The sequence below is a fragment of the Hippocampus bargibanti genome, linkage group LG19, assembly GCF_051943395.1.
Source record: "Hippocampus bargibanti isolate YZ-2025 linkage group LG19, ASM5194339v1, whole genome shotgun sequence".
In the NCBI taxonomy this organism is placed as follows: domain Eukaryota; kingdom Metazoa; phylum Chordata; class Actinopteri; order Syngnathiformes; family Syngnathidae; genus Hippocampus; species Hippocampus bargibanti.
The window spans coordinates 8,331,285-8,352,345 of record NC_142752.1 but is presented as its reverse complement, the minus strand read 5'-3'; the positions used below and the strand labels follow the sequence as shown (position 1 = coordinate 8,352,345).

The 21,061-nt window shown below is 43.8% G+C and overlaps 2 protein-coding genes and 1 long non-coding RNA gene across 3 annotated transcripts in view; 2 read left to right on the top strand and 1 right to left on the bottom strand.

Annotated features, from left to right (window-relative positions):
• Nucleotides 1-13,686, top strand: part of napbb (N-ethylmaleimide-sensitive factor attachment protein, beta b) — a 29,457-nt gene extending 15,771 nt beyond the window's left edge. Inside the window, exons 13-14 of the transcript XR_016118484.1 lie at nt 9,512-9,628; nt 13,553-13,686. The gene's annotated coding sequence lies outside the window, so the exon portion shown is untranslated. The remainder of the gene's footprint in view (nt 1-9,511; nt 9,629-13,552) is intronic.
• Nucleotides 13,687-14,212: 526 nt separating this feature from the next.
• LOC148883882 (uncharacterized) lies at nt 14,213-16,112 on the bottom strand. The gene is made up of 2 exons (XR_016118504.1): nt 15,984-16,112; nt 14,213-15,105 (listed from the first exon to the last, which is right to left on the bottom strand). It is a non-coding gene; the product is annotated as an uncharacterized LOC148883882 (long non-coding RNA).
• On the top strand, nt 15,101-20,834 carry trib2 (tribbles pseudokinase 2). The gene is made up of 3 exons (XM_089022360.1): nt 15,101-16,061; nt 16,831-17,123; nt 19,529-20,834. Exons 1-3 carry the CDS (start codon nt 15,792-15,794, stop codon nt 19,986-19,988), a joined length of 1,023 nt encoding a protein of 340 aa, XP_088878486.1. The 5' UTR covers nt 15,101-15,791; the 3' UTR covers nt 19,989-20,834.
• The last annotated feature ends 227 nt before the right edge of the window (nt 20,835-21,061 follow it).

Here is a 21,061-nt window from a genome sequence, read left to right as displayed (position 1 = left end):
GTGACGTAGTAGGCTTTTGAGATGTGGACAAGATGGAAGTCAGCTTGCGCTGCTAGACATCTGTAGATGAACTTAAATCCACTGGAAAATGTGTCCATTGATTACATGACAAGTTGGAGAAGGTACTAACCCCTTGTAGTCAGTCGATGGACAGGAAGTACAGAGGTGTAGAGGGTCTGCATACCACTTGACATTTTGTCAGTAAGTGGGTCAATTGGTCAGTTAATCGGTATATTAGTACTGACAGACTCCGATCTTACCAAAAAAAGCTTTTAAATTTCCCAATTCTGCATCAAGCTCGATGGGAGACTTGATCTCCTTGACTTCATCACCGTGACATTTCAAAGCAGCAAGTTCGCCATCATTTTGTACGACCGCAATGTTCCCTCCGTAGTTATGACCTGGTGTCACACCCCCTGCTTTGTGTACACAAAGACCGCCACTTGGATCTCAAATGGCACCTCATTTGAGAGATCTGGGGGGGGGGGGGTGTCATGTTCTAGTCAGGCCGAGTTGCCATGGAAACTCTGCATCGTCGTGGCAGACTTTCCGCGGGGATCTTTTGCCGGGCTGTCTCATCAGGGACCCTCGCTTCAGTGATGCCAACCGATGACTCACCAGTGTCAATTTTTGAATTCACTGAATACTGTATTTTGGGTGCACCTGCACCATACAATGCTGTCTTGAACTTATTTCATTTATTGCATGTTTACCAAAAGAAGAGATGTCCAATACCGAAAGCCATTGTCAGTATTAGACAGACCCGTTGCTTGCTCTCACTGCAATGCAAGACAAGCACCTTTCAGGTTAGCCATTAACTAACCTAATGAGGTGTGAAACCGTTGTGAGGGGGGGGGGGGGGGGTACTCATCCCAATTTTAATGGCATGGGGGGGGGGGTGTTCGAACATCAAATCGAACATCACTTAACCAGAAAAGTCACAGAAGGCCAGCAGATGCCAACAGCCTGCCAGTCTCACTGGGGTTTCTGGCTCAGTGGTGCACGGCTGATGTCTTTTCCGCCTGCAACCTGACGTATGACTCATCTGGTTTGGTCATGTGATCCCACGTGCAGCCCGCGGGGGGAGTGGGCTACCCCCCCCCCCTCCCCTCCACTATGCCATCGGCGTAGCTTGTTAAGAAGCATAGAAAAATGGTCTTTTTTTGTGATGCTGGAGTATGAGTGGCAGTGTAAGAATTTTCCGTCGTGATGAGAGATGAGTCAGAGACCCGAGGGAAGCGCGTCCAATTGAGGAAATGTCGGGATATTCACTGCCCGAGATTGCACGTGTTGGGGTGTTTTGTTTATCCCCGTGGGAGGTATACGCGACACGCATGCATCATCGTGGGAATTGTACACATCATTAATCCGATGGGGTTCCCTGCTTTGTAAAAACATTCTCCAGCCTACATTAACTGACATTGAACACAGTGTGGCTGCAGAGACAGCTGCATGTGTTTTTCATGTTTTGATGAATCTATTCTTATATATTTTATTTGATGTTTTTAACTCATTCACTGCCAGACATGTGCAAAAATATGTCCTCTCCAGTGCCAGGGTTTTTGTCATTGTCGCTTGAATTTTAAAATCCACAGAATATTGAGTTTTAGGACTACACAAACATTCAATGCAGCATCAGAAACCTTAGACTATTTTCTTTCAACAGAAGGAAATAGTTAATTCCTAAATTATCTGGGTCTGGAGTTATATGAGCTTGAAATGAGGGTGGCTGTCCAAAATACAATGCAATACATACATATTGGTTTACATAGTGCTTCAGCAACAGTGAAGCTGGAACAAAGCGTGAACATGGAAAAAAGATACTGCCCCCTTGTGGAAGGGAAAAGCATTGCCAGAGGCCATGGCCAGCGCTTTATCGGCACCCAAACATGAAAAAAACTAAACCCAAACAAAATCAGGACTGGCGCTCTACTCTACGTCATATTTTCGATTCCCGAATAAATTTGTGAATGGCACTGAATAAGTTAATGATAATTTTCACTTTATGTGGAATAGATTGTAGGTTTAAATTTCTGAAACATCCATCTTGACCAGCACCAAATGTGCTTGAGTTTATTATTTATTATTATTATTTATATAGCAGCATTTTTTGGAAGGTGGTGATAAAGTGATGCATATTTGCCCCTAGGGTAAATGCACAAAAGAAGTGGAACGCGTGCAAAATCCCTAAAGTATTAGCACACTGTGATCGTGTTTGTCAATGTGCAACATTGACGTGTGCCTTCAACCATAAAATGTCAGCAGGTTGGATACACAGCTCCGGGTGTGGAGTGCATCATCTCCCTCTATCCAAGCAAACCTCCCCCCCCCCCCCTTCCTCAAACTGTGTGCCCAATGGAGTGATGAAACTCGAACCCGAAGCTGGCCGTCTCCGCCAAGCGAAAGGCGTCGGGGATTCTGATTGGTTACATAAGCACGCAACGGGACCGCGCACGCACTTGCACAGACCCTTGAGGCCCGTGTTTGCCTTTCCTGTAATCGGAGCATCCGTTCTCTGAAGGGTGATGTAACCCGACGCCAGGCGAGCCAGTCGCGCAGATGTGTCGAAATATAGGCTACCCCTGTGCAAATGTGTGTGCGTGTACGCTTTCTTTATATCGCCTTGCATCACCTGTGACACGATTTACGAGCGATTGCGAAAAGTTGGCGGGCAGAGATAAGTCGGGCCCTGCCGGTTCGCGCTCTGGTAAATGCCAGCTTTCCTTGCATCACCGCAATGGTACTTTATTTTGTTATATGTGACTTTTTTAACTCATTCACTGCCATTTACGAATGTATTCGGGAATTGAAAGTATTTCGTTGAACGCCATTCCCGAATTTGTTTGTTTTTTTGTTTTTGTTTGGGTGCCGATAAAGCGCTGGCCATGGCTTCTGGCAATGTTTTTCCCTTCCAAAAGGGGGGAGTATTTCCCTATTTACCATATTAGTGCTTTGTTCCAGCTTCAACTGTTGTTAAAGCACTATTTTAACCAATATTTATGTATTGCATTGTATTTTGGACAGCCACCCTCATTTCAAGCTTATATAACTCCAGACCCATATAATTTAGCAATTAACTTTTTTTTTTTCTGATGACAGAAGAAAATCTAAGGTTTCTTAAACTGGATTGAATCTTTATGTAGTCCTAAAACTCAATAATCTCTGAGTCCTGGAATTTGAGTAACAATGACAAAAACCCTGGCACTGGAGTGGACATATTTTTGCACATAACTGGTAGTGAATGAGTTAATTTAATAGTTTATAGTTTAACCGTCTATGTTGTAACATGTGGTCCGTATTTAAACAACAGCGTGTTCAAAGAGGTCAGGGGCAAAGCACATAACACTTAACAGTGCCGGTCTTTCGTCACTGTGGGTTTCCTCTCCGGGTGACCCATTTGGCAAATGACCAGCATTTCCTTCTTTTTATCAGTCATTCGCTGTGCCGCCGTTGCCATGCCAACGCCGCCACTGGCAAGACAAAAAGATGAGGACTCGCTGGCTTTTCCATCAACGCGAGTGAGGCTCTCTCCCAAATCCTTTATGGATTAAAAATGCAATATTTTCCCACCATTAAACCTCAAAAGCACCTTACATTGATTGTGGCTTTGACGATGCTGCGCAAAATGATTGATAGGTTCACTGAATGGTGATTTGGGGGCAAAACCTGACAGTCTGGCAAAGCTCAATCCGCAACAATCATTCATAATTCTGTTCCAAACCCCCCGTGTATTCACGAGACTGGATGGCCGCTTTGCATTACGCTGCCGTCTTCCCCCCGGACGCCTGTCGCATTTGTGTTATTTACGATGCTTTCTGCCACTCACGATGCTCTAAAAGCAGAGACTGAGGTGAGATAGCACTGTTGCTAATGTTTGTTACAGGAAGAGATGCTCGGAAAAGGAAGCATCATGGACTATTTTTAAATGGATCTGATAGCTATGTCGCAGAGTATATAAGCCCAAATCTGGAATGTACGTCAGATTGATGACAAAAACTTTAATACGGAACTACCACTTCTGTTTTGTTCATTGAATGTTGCAGCATATTCCAAATGTCACAATGCAACTCATTCACTGACAGACGTGCAAAAATGCGCCCACTCCAGTGCCAGGGTTTTTGTCATTTTCACTCAAATTCCAGGACCCACAGAATATTGACATTTAGGACTACATAAACATGCAATGCAGCATAAGAAACCTTAGACTCTCTTCTTTCATCAGAAAAAAATGGTTAATTCCTAAATTATATGGGTCTGAAGTCATCTCAGCTTGACATCAGGGTAGCTGTCTACAATACAATACATACATATCGGTTTATAAAGCACTTTAACAACAGCTGAAGCTGTAACAAAGTGCCAATATGGACAAAAGCCAAATGCTGCCCCCGTGTGGAAGGGAAAAACATTGCCATAGGTCTGACCTGCGCTTTATCGGCACCCCCCACATGAAAAAACTAAACCGAACAAATTCAAGAATGGCGCTCCACGTCACACTTTTCAATTCCCGAATAAATTCGGGAATGGGTTATGAGTTAAAAACATTTTATACAATACAATACAATACAAAGTAAAATAATAAACACAACAGGAACATAAAAACATGGTCAGTTGTGCAATTTTAACAACTTTCCCCATGTACTCCCTGCCATCCGCAGCAACGAGCAATGGATTTGATTTCATGACATGCACAATTGCTAAACAAAAAAACCATGACCATAAACGTCATCATAGCTTCCTGCACACCACATTCCGTTTAAAGTTATTTTGCAGACATTTTCAAGTGGAAAAGTGTCATCCGTTGCCTCGGCTTGCGCGCTCGGCATCCTTGATGTCAATTCCGTCATTCGTCCTCCAAGGTGAGCTCCCTCCTCCCACTACCTCGCCACCCGCCTGTTTCTTGCTTTCCGCCCCGTGTTGCGTCATGTTCCGATCAGAGCCACAACAAGAGACCCAACACGGAGAGGCAGCAGGACGCACAGCCTGAGGCAAACTTTGCAACAGGACTTTGGGGTGGAGGGTGGGGGGGGGGGGGGTTGCCAAATAGGACAAAAAGGTTATTTTGTAACTGATACATTCTTCTTTTAAATAAAGTTGTTGAATCACTACTTTTTTGACCCCCCCTCTTTTTTTTAACAAGTATCTGTACTTATAGTAAATTAACGAGTGTGAATACTTTTGCGACCTCCACTGCCCTCCAATGCATGATTTATAATTGAAGTGATGCATACGAGACACCACTTCCTGTCTTCCAATAATTAGGTATCGCATGACCTGCCCATCATGTGACGCATCGGCAACCAAGTGAATTGAATTGGCCGCCTGATTTTTTTTTCCTTTTGCACCATCAGGCCTTCCCACCCTCTTTAAAAGCTCTAAGCTGTGATTTTCCGAAGGACTGTAAAGTTTGAACCTGTATTTTTAAACTTATCACGGTTTGAAAAATAACATTGCCATGCTTTCAGAGACATTTTGCAATTTTGTTACCGTAGCTCAGCACGAAGCAGCAAAGCATATTTTTTTCACCAAAAAAAAAGATTATGAGCTCTATTTAAAATACCATATTTTCCGCTGTAAAATGCGCACCCAAAAGCCTTAATTTTCTTCAAAAGATGACCCTGCGCCTTATGTGCAGGTGCACCTTCTGTGAAGCAATATTGGGCCAGAACAGGTCTCACAGCCACCCACTCATTTCCCCTTGTAGAAGTAGTGCGTCACCCCAGCCTCTACCATAGCGCCTTATAATGTGGTGTCCTTTATATTTGGAAAAATTTTATATATTTCTATATTATACAGTATTTGGAAACCTTTCTCATTTGTTGAAGGTGCGCCTTATTGTCCAATGCACCTTACACATGGAAAAAGTTTGAAGATCCACCATTCATTGCACATGCGCCTTATACTCTGGTGCCTTATACACCGGAAAATACAGTAGTTGTATGTTTAATTAAAAACCATTTTATAAGGAATTAAACAGCTAACCCAAACCAATTAGAATTTTGATTATTTAAAAATATGTTCATGAAATTCGTAATACATATTCAGTTTTCAAAAGCGAAATTAAATTACTGTGCAATCTTAGCAGGATAAGTAAACATGCATGTTTTTTTATCTATGTACATTTATATTTTAAAAATAATAAAAATACCTTTTTAAATCACAGGAAAAACGCAGGAATTTATTTGAGAACTCTCAAATTAAACCAAATGTAAAATAACTATTTTGCAAACATTAAGCAACATGAAAATGCAAAAAAAAACCTGTGGGCGACGGTTAGTGATCACGAGAGCGTCACATGGAGCGTCTGTATCACATGCTAAGGCGTCACATTGGGCGGGAGCGGACACGGCAGCCGGTCCAAACTGGTTCTAGGCGAGGGGGTGGGCAGGGGGTGCTTCTTCCAGGTAACATGCCTGGGAGAAACCGGGAGAAACTGTCTTTGAAATCATTCACCGGCATCAGCCATGTTTAGAAGAAATATCGCGTGTACTGTCATCGATCAGAACTTTAATCAATATTTGATCTAGTTTAAACCGCGTTAATATACACATATAGTACAAGTAATGCAAAGTATCGCTCCTGTCATTCTCCATTGTCGTTCTTCTGCATCCTCCTTGGCCCACAATGACAGCAGCGCCATGGCAACTATCGAGCAAGAAAAAAAAAAACAACGGATAATATCAGCCAGTCAGTGAGGCTGCCATATTGATTGATGTCCAATGGTGCCATTGAAAAGTAAGGCAGGGTAATGTGACTAAACGCTTGAACGGAATCATGCCTAAGTCACTGTCATTGACTTTCTTCTCTTTTGACGTGTTGGCGTGTGTGCCCTCTTATGTAACCTGAACAACTGCTTGCGCAACACACGGTCAACTGGAAGCAAGATGGGGTGGCTCTTACCCCACCGTAGCTCCATGATTTCTGCCCTCCCTCCATTTCCTGCATGCCTGCTTGCTTAAAGTGCTTCACCAAATACACACCGGCATACACACACAAACACACACACACAATCACACACACACATGCAGGCAGGCATCGTGCACGCCACAATGGAAACTGTGAGTCACCATGTGCGCTCCTTTTGGTATTGGAATCAGAAATCATTGCAGCGTTGAGTCACATCAAGCTTTCTTTTGCATTTGTTCGTGTGTGTGTCTACACATGGCTTGGCTTATTTGCAATGATAATGCAAGCAACGCGTGCTCAAGGGTGGTCAAGGCATATTCATTATACACAGCAGTGTACACTGCGTGTTGGGGCCGCACATAATGAGCGCACGCTTTATGCATTTAGGCCTCGCGAGCGTGATAACAACTCTTCTGAGTGCAGTGAACCTTCAATGTTTGTCAAGGTTAGGGTCCAAACACAGAGTAATGCAAGCCCCATGCCCCCTCAGAAAAAAATAATGTACCATATTTTCCTGTGTATAAGGCGCACCGGAGTATATGGCGCGCCCCCAATTTATGGTGTATTTTCAAACTTATTTCCAAATACAGTAAAGTCTCGTTATATCGATATTCAAGGGAGTCCGAAAAAATATCGATATAACCGGGACTATCGATACAGTAAAGTCTCGTTATATCGATATTCTAGGGAGTCCGAAAAAATATCGATATAACCGGGACTATCGATATATCCGACCCTGTTTGCATGTAATTTTCTCCGTGCGTGCATAGAAATAGTATCGATATAACCGGGACTATCGATATATCCAATATCGATATAACGAGACTTTACTGTATATGGCGCGCCGGACGAAAAGGCGTACCTTAAATGAATGAAAAAAAAATGTTTCCAAATATGTGTAATCCATGAATATATAAAAAGTTTTCCAAATATAGGTAACATCCGACTTAGGACCAGCTCGACTTACAACCACCCTTACTTACGACCATGACCTCCAGACCCTATTTTTTAAAATTTTAATTCTATGCCTGGCACCGCAACGCGTTAGAAGGCCGGCAACGCGTACGACAATTTTGGCAAGGCAGCCAGCATCTCACTCTGGCACAGCAATCGACAGTGTGATGGCACAAGAGGGGGGAGTTTGTGAGTCATTTAGCCTCCAAGTCTCTATTCAACATTTTGAATGTATTTCGACTTACGACCGTTTGGTCGGAACGGAACTCAGTCGAAAGTCGGATGTTACCTGTACATGAATATATAAAAGTTTTCCAACTATAAGGCACACCACATTATAAGGTGCTACAGTAGTGGCTGAGGTTACACACTACTTCTTCTACTAAGGAAAATGGAGTCGGTGGCTGCTGACAGAAGTTGTAAGTCCTGTTGTGGCTCAACATGACTTCACATATAAGGCAAACTTGCATATAAGGCTCAGGGTCATCTTTTGAAGAAAATAAAGGCTTTTGGGTGCACCTTGTACACCGGGAAATATGGTACTTAAAGGTCACTTGACTTCACCTTTACTTGACTTCCCTGTCTTCTGCTCGGTCAGAAGCATGCACCACCAGATGATATATTTGGTTTTGCCGTGTGTGACACACACACACACATATGCTTTGAGAGCCTTGTGAGCAATAGCGTTTCTCCTTTTGTTTTATTTTGTCTGACCTGAGCAGCACTGAGCCGTGAAAATGAAGCCGATAAGATTTTAGCTGTGAATCTTTTCCAGACAGGCGACATGGCAACATCATTACCACATAATTTAAAGATAGCGCTTACAAGGACAGCCGCCTTTCAGAGACGTTGCACTTTTTTGGTGACTTGAATGATTTTGAGGAATGAGAGCATTTTTTTGGAAGGTCGTCCAAGTTCCTTTGCTAGTCATTTGATGCAATCACAGGCCACCATGCGGAAACCAAATCATCCCCCTGTGAGACCGCAGAGGAATGTCGACGGCATTGCTGATCAGAAGTTGTCTTGCGTGGAATATTTTGTCAAAACAACTTTCCACGTTAACAAAAAAAAGTCTATTTATAAATCACGGTCTACCATTTGACTGTAAAATGCAACCGTATTGACCCTAAGATGTTTGCTAATGTCTGTTGTATCCAATCAAAATAATGTTGAAAGTTGTTTCCAGAAAAAAAATATCTTTGCAACAACAAAGCTGCATTGAACTAAAGGAAAAGTAAAGTCAAGTTGAATAGCAGCTGAAGTTCTACAGCTTTTGGACAAAATCCCCGGTCGGATCATTAAAGTACAAGTGCTAGAATTCCACCCAAATTGGCTGCTTTGAATAAAAATGTCTGACATCCTGTTTGATTTTTGTCATGGATCCCAGAAACCTTTTTTCACGTATCTTGTTATGATCGACCTTTTCTCATAGCGAAACCTTATTATACTCAATATTTGAGAGTCCCTCATCTGCTTCTGATTGGAGCTCATTTAGACCAATTTCTTTGTCTGAATTTGCCCGACGGATAAGAAATTTGAGGATTCATCCAAAGTGGCTGCCTCGAGCCAAAATGTCTGACTTTCTGTCCGATTACAGGAAAGAAAGCGCCTAATTTTTTGCTCATCAGTGAAGCTTGTTTTTATCACTTTCTAGGGCGGCTACCGATTGACTTATATGGATGAGACGCCTGGAATAGATCCATTGGCACTGGAATCTCAAGTCTGCAGGACTTGGTTTCCTTTCTCCGAAAATGAGGCGACCCAAAAATAGGTAAGCATATTTGGGACTGGAAAATCACTGTCAGTCTTTCATTTTGATGCATTTGCATCATGTGTGTATGCTAATGGACAATAAACATCCTGTGGATTGTTAAACATCTGCCTTCCTGGAAGCACACGAGAACTACAGTGCTCCTTAAAGGACAACCGAAGTCTCCGGACAAGTTGTGTCCATAATTTGTAAGATGGCTTCAAATGACTTCTACTGAGCGTAATTTACAAAGATTCCATCACATATAGCCTTATTTTATGTTTTAAGACTCGCGCTGAATATTCCGGAAGGCTTGTTTTTGAGTTGGTGACGAGTCCGTACGTGACGTCACTGAAGGAACGCCCCTGACTGAAAAAAGGACACATTGTAGCAGTCCTTCCATCACCTCAATATATTTTGCTGTACTTGTTTGGTCTGAAAACGTCATGTTGCACCAAAAAGAGCCAGAAGAGGGCGACCAAGCTGCATGTAGGAATTTATCAGCCTGTGGAAACCGGCTGATTAATTCCTCACACGGAGCTTGGTCGCCATTTTCTGCCTCTTTTTTGGTGATACATTTCCCCCCAATGTCGCCTCAAAATGGCACGGAATAAATTATATAATTGATTGCAAACAATCTCGGCCCGGTAGTCGAGTGGTTAGCACACCGGCTGCACAGTGCAGAGGTCGCCGGTTCGCGTCCCGGTCCGGCCTCCCTGTGTGGAGTTTGCATGTTCTCCCCGGACCCGCATGGGTTTTCTCCGGGTCCTCCGGTTTCCTCCCACACTCCAAAAACATGCATGGCAGGCGGATTGACCACTCCAAATTGTCCCTGGGTGTGAGTGTGAGAGTGACTGTTGTATGTCTTTGTGTGCCCTGCGATTGGCTGGCAACCAATTCAGGGTGTCCCCCGCCTCGTGCCCGAAGACAGCTGAGATAGGCTCCAGCAACCCCCGCGACCCTAATGAGGAATAAGCGGTACGGAAAATGAGATGAGATGAGATGAGATTGCAAACATGTATACTTTCCTCTTCAGAACTATTTGAATCATATTCATAACTGCATGTGTAACAAGAAAGCATATTCTCCGAATCTGAAGCCATTGTTTTTATTCTCCAGCAATGCAAGACGTCTTGGCGTGATGTCACGAATTGGAGGTGGGACTTTATGAAAATGCCCAATTCACAGCTCAATTTTTTACAGCTTTTGGACACTTTAAGTCATTTTTATTGGTGTTTTGCATTTGAATAAAAATATCATACTGCGTGTTTTGGGTATTTTAGATGCTTTAAAACGTTTTTCTGATGTCAGTTGAAAAACAAAAAAGTGACGTCTGTTGTCCTTTGAGGCTCAAAAAGACTTGGACCCGTAGCCAGCGAGCGTGTTTGTTACACCGACCCTGTTCCACTCCAATCCTCTCCGTGGCAATAATTCTCCTTAATATCCACAATGGGACATCAAACAAACATTTCTTTCCCCCCCAATGCGCCGCTCGCCGGTAATGAAGTTTCGTAGGAGGGCCTCGCAAAGCAGGAAGGTGGGAGGTTTGAAAGTAAAAGTGGCCCAAATGGAAATCGGATGCAAGGCGCAGCCTGCTGTCTGAAAGCTTATGACCTTTGAGAATTTACCGGATGTGGAAGTTGTTGCTTAGCAGGTTTTCTGAGCCCACACATGTGCACGTACCATATACACTCGCACGTCGATGCAAACAGCTCAGGTGACAGTGCAAACAATGAATACACAGAGCGTACAGTAAAAAACACTGCAGGGGCGATGACTCATCCGTCCATTGATGAGCTTAACAGCCGTCCACTTCACTTCAGGGTTCTGCCTGGGCTTGGCTCCCTCGTGGCTCAAACACCCCCCCCCCCCCTCTCCGCCAATTGGCCTACTGAACAGCACATCTCCTTCCCTTCAGCAGAGCATCTTAAATTAGAGCTCTGGCAGGGGGCCATGTAAGAGTGCAGCATGCACGCAGACAGACAGACATTCACACCTCTGGAAGTCTGAGTCAGAAATGGGAAGCCGTGCTGCAAGACTCGCACCTCATTTTGGCCGACGTGATGCATCTTGAATGACCGGGGGAAAAAAAACACAGAAATGCCTTAATAGGTGTTAGTTTAGTAATGGCTAAGAAAGAAAAAAGGAGGATTTACTAACTGCAAATTAGAACTAGAATCCTCAGGCATTGTTATGCGCTAACGTATGCTCAACACACCCATTTGTGCCAACCTCCGACGGCCAAATATGTTGCAAACGCATCATTCCTGTCAGCGCTAATACCGCAAACGTTGACAGTAATCACAGGCCGTTCAATACTGTGTGTGTTTTTTTTCCCATTTTGTCAGTCTTTAAGCTATTTGGCCGGCGGTAGAGGTCTTTGAAGAAAACAGTCAAATTATTATCTTAATAACGACTCATCCTTGAAATGGGAACAGTCCTCTCTTTGTGCTTCCATCATGCAACTATTCGGATTGTTTTTTTTTACACTCTTATCTGCCTTTGTCCTCAATCCGGCATGGCCTAGATTCTCATGTGATCAACTTTTAAAGCACAAGCTGTCTCTCTGGAGACACTATTAACTAATTCGCTGCCATTCCCAAATTTATTTGGGAATTGAAAAGCGTGACGTGGAGCACCATTCCTGAATTTTTTCTGGTTTTTGTTTTTCTTGCTGGGGGGTGCCAATAAACCGCTGGTATGACCTCTGGGAATGTTTTTTCACTTGCACGAGGGGACAGCATTTGCCTTTTGTCGATGTTAGCGCTTTTTTACAGCTTCGGATGTTGTTAAAGCGCTATATAAATCAATATGTATGTATTTTACTGTATTCCAAAAACTATACGGATAATGGTTGGATGGATTGTATTTTCTACAGGCGCCCTCATTTCAAACTCATATAACTCCAGACCCATATAATTTAGGAATTAACTCTTTTTTTCTGATGAAAGAAGAGGTTCTAAAATTTCTTACACTGCATTTAATGTTTATGTAGTCCTAAAACTCAAGTTCAAAGTTCAAGTTCAGTGGTTCCTGGAATTTAAGTGAAAATGACAAAAACCCTGGCACTGGAGTAGACACATTTTTGCACATCATCTGGCATTGATTGAGTTTAAACCTGCAATCAGGCTTATGTCGCTGGAGACAAAACAGGAAGCCGTGTTCAGGAAATGGAGTTTCAGGTGTTGACATGCAAGTGCTGGAGGTGCCTTTTATTGGCCTTCATTTGTCGTACAGTAATCAACCTGTCGACACAAAAATAAAAGTACACCACCTGCAGGTTGATGTTACATTCCGTAAACTGTAGTATAGAAAATATGGGTATTAGCTGGTATATTGGTAGACAATTTTAATGTTTAAGGCCCTTTCTGTAAGTTGATTAACATTGATTCCGTAGATAACATTGCACTCCCAAGTTTAAAATCAAGCACGTGCCATCACAACACTGTGCGCCGCATTAGGCGTCACCTTGGTAATCTATTTCTAAAGTGTAAGCGGGACACCTTGTGATGCGTGGGCGCGCTCGAAAATGAATCACGTTGACTAAACCGACGCCATCGTCGTTTTCCTTTTCAAGCACATGACAGGTAACTCTTGATAAGAATTGCGCGTGTGTGTTTATGTTGTGGTGCTGTATAATATTTCTCGGGGATGCAGAAAGGTTGCCGTGGCAGCGGCGTGAATGAATGTGTCTGTGCGAGAGCTTTTTAGGAGAGGCCAACTGAGGATAACGCGCTTGTCATTTTGCCGTCGTTTATCTTGCAAGCTGCTGAACGTTGTGGCGTGTTTTTATGTTATTTTTTTTAAACTGACCTTCTGCATTGTGCTGAGACATAATGGCGACATAATAATACCCTCAGATTTCATGGCTCATTGACACTTTTCCGTGCGTCCTGTTTTGATATGATTTGTGATCGAATATATCAATTCATATTTTGTTTTTAGGAATTCTGGGGGCTCCGTCTGCCACATTCTTGAGTTACATTGCACACCATTGCGGCGATCTCCAACCCCTGGAGGCCTGACAGCTCGTTTAAGGTGAGTAACGCCACTAAGAGGATGGGAGGAAGACAGTGGCGGGCCATGGATTTCATTAAGCCTTCAGTAGTGCTACGTCTGAATCAATCTAGACTGAAAAAGTGTGGTGTGATTTACTACAAGTCCACTAGAGGTTACCATTAGCAAGGAAATAACTGATCGACCTTTCTAAATGAAAGTCTGTCTTGAAAATGGCTTGATCAGTAAATCTGCAACCAAATCCATTTCTTCTCCTCCTTCAGCCATTGCGGGTTGACAAAACTGCTATTTAATCTACACAATATATTTGCTTATGCAGCTACAGATACAGTGTGCTAGCTCTGGCCAGTATGCGCCTATCACTCGCTAGTGATCAGAGCAGTTTTCAGCGCCTTCCAGCAGGCCTCGGGTTGCCAACTCGAAATCTGAGTGGTTAATGCAACAGTTTCATTGACACTTATTTTATGCTCCAGGGCCTGCAGAATTGATTGTGAAGGCGTCCAGGTAGATTTGTGACCCTGCTCGAAACTGATGGCTGAAATGTGATTGGTTAAATGCTTAAATACGAAAACACATCTGGAAGCAGCACCAGCTGAAAGACAATTTGGAACTATTTAATAAAATTTCATGAACAAAATATAATTAACAGTCTGTGATTCAGATAAGGAAGGCCAGCAGAGAAGGAATTGCAGGCCTTGACGGCCTGTCACTAAAGGAAGCTTAGCCATCCTCTGGCAGTTGACCTCCTTGCCAGTCTTCTAGGACACGTCAGTCATAAGATGGCAGTCTAGTAGAGTGGGTAGGCGGTTGTCTCGAAAGCCGATGATGACCATTCCCAGTGGGGGTTTTCTCTCGTGTGAAGAAGGGATTCACAATTTGGTTAGCACATTTGCCTCACAAACAAAATGGAGCTTCTCCAGATGGTTTGATGCCGTTTTCAACTGCTTCGATGCGGTCGACGAATCCCACCTCCGTTCCTCATCCCTGAAAGACGGAAGCACCATTCCCCATCACCCTCTCATCGTTCCAAGTGGAAACACATTTGGAATGCCGCACATTACAGTCGCGATTCCCCCATTCCTCCTCCATCCTCTTCCCCTATCTAATTTGCCAGCACGCGCTGAATTCAAATTCCACATGTCACGTGAATGCCCCTCATTTGCATAATCCTGGAAAGAAGGAGGGCGGTGTGATCCAATCGGAACCCGGATTTACAGTGCGTAAGGGGGGCGTGACAGGAGGCTTCTCGCTTGCTGGACGTGACGTTAGAGTCAGTGTGCACTGTGCAGCTTCCACTCTGCACTGCAGGAACCAGGCAGGATATCCCACTCTCCTCCCCTTCTAAGTCAGCCCAGGGAAGAGGCACCGCGCCACGGGAGAGGATGCCCTGCTAAATCAAGGGATAGGCCCGGAAAATCAGCCGGCCCCGTCCTTTCTTTCTTTCATTCCTCCTGCAGCGACAAGCGACACCCTCCTTCCACCTGGAAGCGAGAGAGAGAGAGGAAGACGCCTGCTTATCCTCACAAAACAAGCCACCACCACGTCGACTTTGCCTCCCCCCACGCCCCAACTCGTGTGCACGGGGGTTTCTCCGTGAAGACCCCCGCGTGTGGATTCTATGGAACAAGGGCCGGTCTGGTACTTGTTAGCACGAAGGCTAACTAGTTAGCTACACCTGCTAACCACCGTTTTTTTTCGTCATCGATTGAGAGCTAGTTTCTTCTGTCTACTTGTTATTTTTGTATTGCTTTCACGAGCATTCGTTCTGGTCTATGTTTCTATTTTAAGAAACAATTTTCTCAATGTTTTAGTGCACTTTACTAAATAAGCTAATGCACGGGCGGATGCCTTTTTAGCTCGCGTTCAGTCCATTAAACGTGACTTTTTTTTTAACAGCCGAATGCATTTTTGAACGCTTGAACGTAACATTGTAAAGGGTCGTGAAGTGGTTCGGAAAACGTTCTCCGTGCATTTTGGGGCGCTTTGAGGTGAATGGGACAACAAAGGCGACTGGAGTCGGCGATAATTTTTCTTTTCCTGCAAGTTACTTTTTATTTCAATTAACCTTGCAAAGCGAACGAGCCCAATCCCGAACGAGGAACACCCCAAAGCGGACTTGAAGTCGTCATCGTCGATCCCGGTGGAGCTATTACACCAAAATTCACCCATGAACATACAGAGGTCACGTCCTATTAACATTTCACGTCATGGCAGATCGCGGCACAAATCGCACGACTTTGAAGATCTATCTTGCCTGAGGAACGCCGAGTCGAACCAGAGCTTCAGCCCCAATCTCGGCTCCCCCAGTCCCCCGGAAACCCCCGACGCCTCGCACTGCATCTCCCGCATCGGGGACTACCTGCTGCTGGAGCCCCTGGAGGGGGACCACGTCTTCCGGGCTGCTCACTTGCACAGTGGCGAGGAGCTTGTCTGCAAGGTGAGAACCCCCCACACACACACACATCAAGCACATCCGCATTTGTCCAAGTGCACCTATACCCAAATGTCATATGCATTGATCCACAAGCGAGCACTCTGCACTACTTGGCTCACATTTCAAATACCCAGAGAGGAGCCTCATGGAAAAAGTGAATGGGACCGCATGACGTAACGTTCATTATGGTGCAGGAAACCTTTACGGACGCGCGCCAGCGCGCACCCGACGCTGCAATCCGACACAAGATTTGCATGTGAAATGTGCCATTGAAAGGGAAACTCCTCATTTCTGATGCAGTCGTGTAAATGGACTGCATGTCATCGTCGTCATGCTTTGCAAACGGACATTCCGTCATACCGGCAAGCTGAGATTTATGAAATTTACTGGCTGCAGAGTGCAAAATGTGTGACTGCATGTATAATGTATCCGTTGTAAGCACTTTGATTGTTCATAAAGGCACCATATAAGTCTGATGCATTATTATTATTAGCATTATTATTAGTAGTATTAATATTATTGTGCACTGAATACATTCATCATAGCCTCCAATATGCTGCAATGATACATGTCACCTTTTAGTCCTCATCAGTATACCCAATCTCATTTTATGCGCCTTTTGGGATGGCTGATAGACATCACGCCTTTGTCATCCCATCACTTCTTCGTCCTTGTTCGATCATGCCAAACTCCCAAATTTTCTTATTGGCAAGCCATCATTGCAAGTTGACTAAATTGCCTTCCTAACATCATCCATCACTTTGTTCCCCAGGTGTTGGACATTGGTCGCTACCAAGACTCTCTGGCGGCCTACTTCGCCCTGGGCCACCACCAGCACATCAACCAGGTCCTGGAGGTCCTGCTGGGCGAGACCCGGGCTTACGCCTTCTTCGAGCGCAGTCATGGCGACATGCACTCATTTGTGCGCACCTGCAAGAAGCTGCGCGAGGACGAAGCCGCCCGCCTCTTCTACCAGATCGCTTCAGCCGTAGCACATTGCCATGACAGCGGCTTGGTGCTGCGAGATCTTAAACTGAGGAAGTTTGTTTTCAAGAATGAGGACAGGTGAGTCATGTGGCCGAAAGTCAACATCTGGACCAATTCATGATTGCATCTGCGGTCATCTATGTTTGTGTTGCATCAGTTCCTAATGAATCACTAATAAATTACATGCCAAATCATTAACTCATTCACTACCATTCACAAATTTGGGGATTGAAAATATGACAGAGCGCCATTCCTGAATTTGTTTGGGTCTTGTTTTTTCTTCTTTGGGTGCCGATAAAGCGCTGGCCATGGCCTCTGGCAATGTTTTTTTCCTTTCCACAAGGGGACAGCATTTCCCTTTTTTCCATGTTTGCGCTTTGTTCCAGCTTCAGCTGCTGTAGCCCCGTATAAACCAATATGTATGTATTGCATTGTATTTTGGACAACCGCCCTCATTTCAAGATCATATAACGCCCGACCCATATAATTTAGGAATTAGCTCTTTTTTGTTGAAAGAAGAGAGTCTAAGGTTTCTTACGCTGCATTGAATGTTTATGTAGTCCAAAAACTCAATATTCTGTGGGTCTTGGAATTTGATTGACAATGACAAAAAACCTGATACTGCAGTTGACATGTTTTTGCACATCTCAGGAAGTGAATGGGTTATGGTTAAGGTCATGTAATACAGTAATCCCTCGTTTTTCACAGTTAACGGGGACCAGGACCACCCTCGATATACAAAATGCCCTCGAAGTACAGTTATATAATAATAAACACAGGGGACACTAGGCGGGGCTGAGAAGCCTATCCACATGGCTGTAAACCATTGGATATTGTGCTGTCTTTGACGTCAGCACTGAGAACCAATCGATCTACAAAACCGCTGAGTCATTCTGCTTTTTTTTTGTATTCTCAACGTTTTCTTCCCTTAAAAAAAATATGCGATGCACTGATACAGCGAAGTAGCGAGGGATCCCTGTAATTAAAATGATAGATAAATTGGAGATTGGCGCCCTCCGGTGGTTAAGGGGTGGAATGGTCCTCTATTAGGGAGGCATAATGGCAATGATAACGCGAGTCCTCCTGCTTTCGAATTGACATCTAACCTCACAAGTGATGAGAAAATTGTGCCTCTAACTTGATTTGCGTTGGGAGGGTGGGCGTTTGCTTACCCGCATTTGAATTCAAGAGGAACGCACGCATCCTTGTCTGGTTTAAAAGCTCTTGTTACTTAACAGCACTCCGGGGTATGTTCCCGTCTCCTTTCAGTGCATTTTACACAGCAAACACAAGCTGTTCTGTCATTGCTAATGTGTGTTTGGGGCGCAGACATTCAACACCTCTCATTTCAGCCCATTTTATAGGCACATTTGTCCCTTTTTTTCATCTAAATGAACGCTCAACATTAATCCTGAGGATTTATCCACCTCGCTTCCTTTTGTCTTCCAAGGAGCGTCCCGTCAAGCCTAATTACCCCGCTTGTGCTGCTTTAATTATCAGGCCTTTTGCATTGAGGTCATGTTCATTTCGTTCTTTTGTTGCCCTGATTTCACATACAGATGCTCTCCTACTTACAAACATTCGAATTATGAACAACGGTACATACAAACTTTTTGTTGTAACATATGTAGTATTCTCTCCAGTTGTACATGTACATATCTTAACAGAGCATATATTTTATTAAATGTTTATTTTTTTTTTAGTACACACCTATACAGGTTACTGATACAAGCCTTAAAATACTTATATAAATCTTAAACATACTTATATAAGCCTTAAACATACATGCCATACAGACTATAGCACTGAATGAACTTATGAACGCATTCACCTTACGAACGACCGTTCGGAATGTATCTCGTTCGTAAGTTGGGAGCGTCTATATTTTCCGAAGCAGAGTAAACGTCCTACAAAATCTTTCGTCTGTGTAAGCTCTCAGTCGTACAGGAGTGGCCCATCGATAAAAAGGTTTCTTCAGCCGTCATGTGTACTTCTAGAAGGTGTCGGACGTTTCGCTTCTCATCCAAGAGGCTTCGTCAGCGAACAAAAAATTGCCGGTAGTTTTGTAATCAGGCAGGACAATAGAAGTAATCGGTCAGGACAATAGAGGTAATTAGTGTAGCCTCAGGGAATAGTCCTCTGCCCCCCCAACCTGAGACCAGGGACCTATCATAGTAGGGCCAAAACTAATAGCAAATTTTAGTATGCTGACGAAGCCTCTTGGATGAGAACCGAAACGTCCGACACCTTCAAAGAAGTACAGATGACGGCTGAAGAAACCTTTTCATCGATGGTCCTACAAAATCATTGCTTCGGAATAATCGGTGGCGATCAGAACATATTCTTATTCAATGAGGATCAAAAAAAAATCTGTTTTAATTCTCAGTAAATCAGTGTCCCATTATTTTTTTTTTTTGCGATAACAAACAATGGCGGAGTTCCCTCAATCGTTCTCCTCACATGTTGTTGTTTTCACTGTGAAGGAGTTCTCTGAAACTGGAGAGCCTGGAGGACACGTACATGCTGGCAGGCAGCGACGACTCACTGTCCGACAAACATGGCTGCCCAGCCTACGTCAGTCCCGAAATCCTCAACGCTGGCGGCAGCTACTCAGGTAAGGCGGCCGACGTGTGGAGCCTGGGCGTCATGCTCTACACCATCCTGGTGGGCCGCTACCCCTTCCACGACGTGGAGCCCGGCTCGCTCTTCAGCAAGATCCGCCGCGGCCACTTTAGCGTGCCCGACACGCTCACGCCAAAGGCCAAGTGCCTGATCCGCGCCATTTTGCGCCGCGAGCCCACCGAGCGCCTCACCTCCCGCGAGATCCTCCAGCACCCCTGGTTCGCCGCCGCCGCCTCTCCCGCCGCTTCCCCGGGAGGGCGAGGGGAACCGGAACAGATGGTACCGGATGTGAACATGGAAGAGGAGGACTTATTCAGTTGAGCACACGCCCAAGCACAAACAGACCACAGCTGTCGTTTAGCCCTATTATTGCTTTACAGCCCCCCCAGCATTTTCACAGAAAAAAAAACTTCAAACCTGGCATGATAAACATTGAAAGCTGACCCATAAATAATAATGTAGCAACGTGCTGTTCGAGAAACACTTTCTAAATATACTTAATGGTTTGATATGGTGCTCGTACCAAGTAGACACATTTTGGACACTACGGCAAGCATGAAGGGACTTACTTCTCCATGACTGGATTCTTCATCATTTCTGGGATGTAAAGGAAACAAAAAAAAAAAAAAGACATCGTTTCTCTTCTGCTGTCAGTCTCGGAATGTTTTTCCCGCATTTCGCTGTGTCATTCACTTGATGCGTGTCCAAACATTTTCAATTTAGAGAACTTTCAGGGTTGAGAGTTTTCAAAGTTGGACATGTTTTGTGGTGTGTCTTTTGAATTCATGGGAATGACTGACAGGTGACCATTGCGTTCTAAATAGCAAAAATAATGGCAACAGTACTACAACAGTACTGCTTCGAGCGAAGCAAAAAAAAAAAAAAGATTTGCCACAAAATAAATTAGCGTACGCTACCAAACCCAATTCCCTAAAATTGTTACAGAATCGAACTTTGAAAATGTCTGGAATTTTGTAACCCGTGGAGTAGTATTCTGTTACAAAAAAAAAAAAAAAATCTGCCAACTATTTCTCGGCAGTGTGCACTTAACGTGTGGCGACCATTTCAAATTTTGTATTTAAACTTTTTGGAAGAACGATAGTGTGGCATTTATTTAAATTAAACAGCTATATACGAATATATGTACATATATGTGTACATAACACACAGCCATATATATATATATATATATATATATATATATATATATATATATATATATATATATATATATATATATATATATGAAGTATAAATCTATATATTTAAAAGTACTACATAGCTGCATTGTTTTGTTTGTTTCTTTTTGACACAGGATGTTGTCTCACGCTCGCCAACCACCTTATGGGCTAGTATTCCCACCGCCAATGCCCCTCTTCAATTGCCAACAGCAT